The 6,376-nt window shown below is 51.9% G+C and overlaps 1 protein-coding gene across 2 annotated transcripts in view; it reads right to left on the bottom strand.

Annotated features, from left to right (window-relative positions):
• Positions 1-1,652: 1,652 nt before the first annotated feature.
• Positions 1,653-6,376, bottom strand: part of LOC122115808 (inositol 1,4,5-trisphosphate receptor interacting protein) — a 32,871-nt gene continuing 28,147 nt past the window's right edge. For both annotated transcript variants that reach the window (XM_042689367.1, XM_042689366.1), the window contains exon 2: positions 1,653-5,203. In XM_042689367.1, the coding sequence (XP_042545301.1) occupies positions 3,532-5,190 (1,659 nt within the window). In that variant the 5' untranslated portion in view covers positions 5,191-5,203 and the 3' untranslated portion in view covers positions 1,653-3,531. The remainder of the gene's footprint in view (positions 5,204-6,376) is intronic.

The following is a 6,376-nucleotide window of genomic DNA, read 5'->3' as shown; positions in this document are numbered from 1 at the left end:
GAAAGCTTTTGTGCTGCTGGAGTCAGGGTTAAATTTTTTTCTTTAGTATGACTGTATTGCTTACACACACACACACACACACACACACACACACACACACACACACACACACACGGTAAAGGAACAAGCTATCTTTAGACAGCAATGAGAAAGGTTAACTGGAGGGCGGGGTGAAGGGAGATGGGGCCCAAGCAAGCCAAAGGCAGTGGCTCTTGGCTCTCTGTATGGGTCTCCCAGCTGGTCAGACCAAACCAACAATTGACTGGATGGGACATGGGATGGTTCTGAATCACAGCCTTGGAGAGACTGTTCCCAAACAGCCTCCACCAACCCTACTCTGGATGGCCACAGCCTCCCAGCACCTCATGTGACACTCATCGTGTGTAAAATCACTCTATAGCTCTGGGGTGATTGGAGTTACTCAAGAATTGCTCCCTGGCTCCCTACCGTTGGACTACCGTTGTAATCCAAATTCACCTCAGATTAGAGTCCAAAGTTTTCTGGGTTCAGTCCACTCCACATTCTCAACCTATTTAGTTTGATTTGCCAACATCTATCTCCTAACTCCACCTGGCTGGAATCCTGACTGCTACTTCTGCCTGCATGATCTTCAACAAGGACCTCAGTTTCTTCATCTGGAAAATGGAGGAGACAGTACCAGCAGCCTCATCTTGACTGACATGGGCATTACTCCCTGGACACAGGTGCCCTGCCCACTGTCATCCACTGTCTGGCTGCAGTGTTTTCTCCGGCTCACTGACCTGGGTCTGTGATGGAGGTCTTAAAGATGATGAACTGGCCAGGCTAGCTGGCTCTGAGTTCTCAGTTGGGTGGTACTTCAGCATGGTCCTTTATGGAGTTGGGGGCCCGGTGAGAGCGTCTCAGCTCACTTGGGGGTATGCTCTTGAAAGGGATTAAGGTAGCTCCCCTGGGACGTTGGTTAGTTCTTACCAAGATTGTTAGAAAAGCCACATCATGGCCGCACCTGGCTCTCTACTATGAGTGCTTGCTCCTCACAAGTTCCCCTTATCTTCTGCCCTCACCTGCGGTCCAATAGGACCATCCCATCTTCAACTTGGAGCCTTCCATACTATGGGCTAAGTAAACCTCTTCCTAAGCAGCCCCTTGGGTATTACCAGAAGCATGGAGAGGGGTTGGGCTGGGTTTTTTGAGGGTCTCCTCCCCTAAGCTGACTAGTTGCTGACTCCATTCAGTTGGTTTGTTCCTTATCAAGAGGTGCGGAAAGTGTCCTGGAATTCTCTTTGGGAAGGGAGAATCTTGAGGGAAAGAGGACAGGGAGTGTCTCCGTGGAAAGCCCATCCATCTAGAGGACTACAGCTCCTCTAGTGCCTCTTTCTTCCAACACCAAAAGTTTCCTGTTACTTCCCATGTCTGTGTCTGACTTTACACATAGCAGCTTTGTGCTGGAATCCTTCCTACAGCTGCTTTCAAAGGACTTTTCTGGAACTCTGTGGGCAGCACAGAAGCTGCCTCAAAGGCAGATATATTCCATGTTATTTCTTTAAGTTTCCTGAAGGTGTTAGAATAAAAGGGGAGTGAATGCTTCTGCCTGAGGAAATCTATCTCTGTCCCCAACTTTGCCCTGGGAACCCCACTGATTTCCTGAAGTTAAACACAAACACTGGGTCCTGTTTCTACTCCTTGTGAGAATTTAATTCTTCCTTTAGTATAAATAAGGCAGCATGAAACACCAAAAGCCCGCTGTTTTCTGCTTCAGAAGCAGCTTTGGTTCCAAACAGGACCTTGTGATCCCACTTGAGTTCTGTATTTTTCCAGAAAACTTCCTCCCGGAAGCAATGGGGAGTGGATGGAGATCCAGGCTTGAGGCTTGGCTTCTGAGAGGCCGCTTCTTGTTTGCTGGTCTCTCCTTTCAAAACCCAACAGGATATGGTTGACGGATGATGAGGGGAAAGGCACAGACAATAAATAAGGATATCTGCCATGATTGTGGAACGGGTCCCTATGGGATGAGTGGTTCAGAGCTGCTGTGAGAGCCACCCTTGAGCAGCCTGGGAGCCTGGCAGCAGTGAGCCTGGGAGAGGCCAGCCATGCATGCTCAGTCGAATTTAATTCCTGCATGCCCAGGGAGCTTCCCACAGGCTTCATTGCCCTGAAGCAAGCTGAGCCCCTCCACCATGAATTAAACCTGGGTAATTTCCTGCAGCCAGGTGAAGGCATGCCGGGGCTGCTAGGAAAGGAGGCCCCATCTTTAGGTGAGAGCAACCCTCCCCGCTCCTTGACACGTGACAAAGGATGGTGAGGAGATGTTGAGGAAATCCCAAAGGGCCAGTGAAACACAAGTGGAGGAGAAGAGGCTCCTGGACCTCTGATTCTGGCCTGAAGCAGCTTTGGTGCCTGCCTGAGGCACGGCCTCCAGCAGTGCAGAGATGGCCTCGGTCCTGGGGCTGCATCCACAGGATGCACCCGATCCCTGGTCATCCCAGCCTGTACCCAGCTCTTTAGGCTTGGGTCATCCTTATGAGTACTAAGGCTCCCCAGTAAAGGGAAGGCTGTGTGCAGTGAACACAGTGAGTGAGGAAAGGGATGGGGAGGTCACAGCAGCTCCCCTTGCCCCAGAGCTGTGTCCCAAGGACAACTCAAGGACACTGTAGTATTCACCTCAGGTTGGCTCTGAACTGAGTCAGGCTGCAACCAAGACCCCAGCATGCCTGGACTCAGCCTCTGTCCTTTGCCCCAGTCACCCTGTGCCTCTCTTTCTCTAGACAGGCCTCCACCTTTGGCATTTGCCTCCCCACACCATGCGAAGGTCAGAGACCAGCCGTGGAGAGAACAGCGCAGGGTGAGTGGCTGAGTCTACTCTTAGCTTGGTGAATGGCAGCCACGGTGCTGGAACATGGCGCACTGGTGTACCTGACTGAGAAGTGTGGTCAGAAACACCACCAAGTACCCATTTCTGTGTAACAGGAGACACCAGCCATCTGGGGCCTAGAATCTCTCCAGTTCTGCTGTCCAATAGTATGAAAAGCGTGGGACTCTCTGTCTGGCAGGGTATAAGGCCATGAATTGTTACTCCTGTCCCTACCAGTGCTTTGCAACTAGGTTGCTGGATCTTAACCTGAAAGCATTAATCTGAAAGCATTCTTAACCTGAAAGCATTCCTACAATCCTCTGTGGACAGGACAAACATAGATCGGACCTGGGATGCAAAACAGATTACACTCAAATCAGTATTTTCATTCTCTCCAACCCCGCGTCCAATAAGAGTGTCCAGTGCCATTTGTCCTGGCCCCTCCTGGTGATCCAAAAATAAGCTGCATAAGGATCTATCCGCAGACCCAAGCAGTAGCTTTACCAACAGGCCTCCATAGCAGGAAAGCAAACCAGAGTCCAGTTGGAATTCTGTTTCCTCCACTCTGTAAGACCTGGCTTCCTGGCAGGCTGAGCTCTAGCTCCCTTCCAAGCTGCTGCGTTCCCATCCTGGGGATGCAGAACACCAGTGATGCGTCCATGTGGGATGCTCTCTCTTCTGGCCTTCAAATCCCATGCGCTCTATGGGACGGCAGCTTTAGGGGGAAGGCCGGCGTGGTCATTGGGGACGTGGAGGGAATACTCGCTGATGAGCGTCGGGGCGTTCTTGAGCATCTCATAGAAGGAGTCCAGTGTGGTGCGGTAGAGACTTCGCTGCAGGACAAAGGGCCGGAAGAGGTTGAGGGGCTCAGCTTTGCGCACAGCCTCGGGGAGTCCCATGGCCTCGGGTACCTTACGGTTGCCCACGAAGAAGTGATGGAGCTTCTTCTCCAGGAGGCTCTTCTCCAGGAAGCACAGCAGGTCGTGCAGGCGTGCATCGAGCTGGGAGGTCTTCCAGTCATTAGCTCTCCGGGAAAGCAAGAGGTGCAGCAGTGCGGTCTTCAGGTGGTAGTTGTTCAACCCATTGGGGCCCGTCAGGCAGCTCTGCTTGGACAGCAGGAAGGAGGCGATCTGCAAGCAGCTGAGGTGGCAAGCCCCCTCGGGCAGTGTCTTTGCTGTCATCCGCAGGAAGTGTCGCTCGTAAACAGCGAAGGACAGGAGCCATTCAGTGCTGGAGATGGGGATCCTACCGCAAGGCTCCCTGGGAAGGTGGGACACAAAGTACAAGTCCGAGTCATCGCACTGGATCACAGGAGTCAAGGTGAAGGGCATGAACTTCCCTGAGCGGAACTTGATTTTGAGAGACCCTGGGGTGTTGAGCTGACCAAAGGCAAGATCGAACTCGTACTTGTGGGCGATGCGGTGCCAGGCTTTGGTGAGGGCTTTCTGGAACCACTTCATGACCTGCATGGTGTCGAGGTAGGGACACTCTTTGGCACACAGTAGGTCTTCTACCTCACCACTGGGCCGGACCCCACTCTTCTTGCTGTGGAGGAGACACAGCATGTCTTCTCCAAGCTTGGTCTTGCCACAGATACAGCCTGGAGGGTCTCCATCAGCCCGGCCCACCTTGATCTGCCCATAACCCTGGCGGTCCAGGGGCACCGAGAGGTTGGAGCACCAGAGTTCTGGATAGAAGCAATAGGGCTCTGGCGGCGTGAAGGGTACAAACAGGTGGCACATCAGGGGCCTGTCCACCTGCCAGTTCTCATACATGCTGTCCACACCGATGAAGTCTTCCAGCTCCATGTCGGTGTCCCGATTACAGAGGCTCCTCAGGGCTTCCAGGAGGTCATCCACAAAACCTTCCACAAATTCCCGGGTTCGGGCGACATCAGCCGTGGAGGCCCGAATACACCGCTCATAAAAGTGGCTCAGAGTAGCCTTATCGGGCAAAGTGAGACCCTGCAGTGGGGTACCGCCCAGGCCGGGGAGCTCATCCTCATCGCTGGCCAGGCACTCCGATGAGGGTCCGTCCTGGTGGTCCTGCCTCCACACCTCGATGATCAGGAAGAGAATCATACAGAGAGTGCTCCAGAGGTCCCAGGCTGAGTGGGCCTCGGGCGGCTGCTGACCCTCCTCCACCATCTGCTCCAGGGCCTCCTTCTCAGCCACCAACCGGGCCACCTCCTCCTCTAGGCGGAGCTGTTCTAGTTGTAGCTTCTCATGGTGTTCCTGCATCTTACGGATGATCTCCTCTTCGTTCTCAGGGACGGTGGCATTCTCCCGGGGGAAGAGCAGTGGGTGGTTGATGATGGCTGTCACCACCACCAAACACACCCGGAAGAGCCCCATAGCCATGGCAGGAACTTTTCTGAGAGAGAGAAAGAGATAGATGCTGGTCACACCCGTGCTTCCCTCAAGCCCACATCTCCCTGGACCCTTGCACCAATCTTTGCTCCACAAAAGCAATGACTGCCTTGTTCTTCTCCCACCCAACCCTGTTGACCCCTGTTCACCCCTTCTCCTGCTTCAGTCTAGCCTCAGAGCAAGAACTCAAGGTCTGCATCTGTGCTGGACATGGGGACAAGCACTCCACTGATGCTGGGAACCAACCTTTTCTTCCTCCAGGTTCTTATTTTCAGCATGTAGGGTAATACTAGAACTAGCTTTAAGGGTAATACTAGAACACAGGCTCAAAACAATCAGACTACTGTATTCCTCACAGCAACTGGTTCTGTGATGAACATATAACCTAATGTGAGCCAATAGGAGACAGATGTAGGATTTGCTAGGGCCAATGGGAAGAAAGACTCAGCCTGTTCCTAGGATTGTCAGATAATAGGACCTGCCTTGTTGATGGCTCTCTAGTTGTGTGGGAGAGAAGTCTGCCTGAGAAAGAGGCCAGCACACAAGAAAGTAGAATTCTAGATCTTCTATGCATGAAGCCATTACTTTTGGGCTTTTGAAGGTATCTGAGTAAAGTTCTTTTTCTGTAAGTTAGGGTTTAAAAGCTCTATCACTCAAAATCAAATTAGCTGTGAATCCCCTTCTACTTCCATTGAATTCTGCCCAGTCAACATTTCTTTCTTTGATAGAGAAGTGGTAGGTAAGAATGAAAGGTTATAGGTAGGTAATAGTGGCTCATAACTGTAATCCCAGACACTCAGTGGGTGGAGATTGGGAGGATCATGGTTCAAGGCCAGCCCAAGAGAAAAAGTTAGCAAGATGTCATCTTAATGAATAAGTTGTGCACAGTGGTACTTGTCTTTGATCACATTTACTTGGGAGGCTAGAAGACAGAAGGCTCTCAGTCTAAGGCCTACCCTGGACAAAAATCTTGAGATGGTACCTGAAAAATAACCGAAACAAGAAAGGGCTGGGGGGTGAGTCTCAAATGGTAGAGTACTAGAGCAAGTGCAAGGCTCTGAGTTCACACTCCCAATGCAGAGATGAGGGGGAAGGGCGGAGAAAAAGAGGTTCTGAAGCTAACTCTGAGCCTCTCTGAGCTCAGGTTTCCAGACAGGAGAGGAGAGCCATGCATTTC

Source organism: Dipodomys spectabilis, unplaced genomic scaffold (genome assembly GCF_019054845.1).
Source record: "Dipodomys spectabilis isolate Male_0828 unplaced genomic scaffold, ASM1905484v1 ptg000125l, whole genome shotgun sequence".
Lineage (NCBI taxonomy): Eukaryota > Metazoa > Chordata > Mammalia > Rodentia > Heteromyidae > Dipodomys > Dipodomys spectabilis.
Note: the sequence above shows the minus strand (reverse complement) of the source record. Positions and strands in the feature narration are given on the sequence as shown.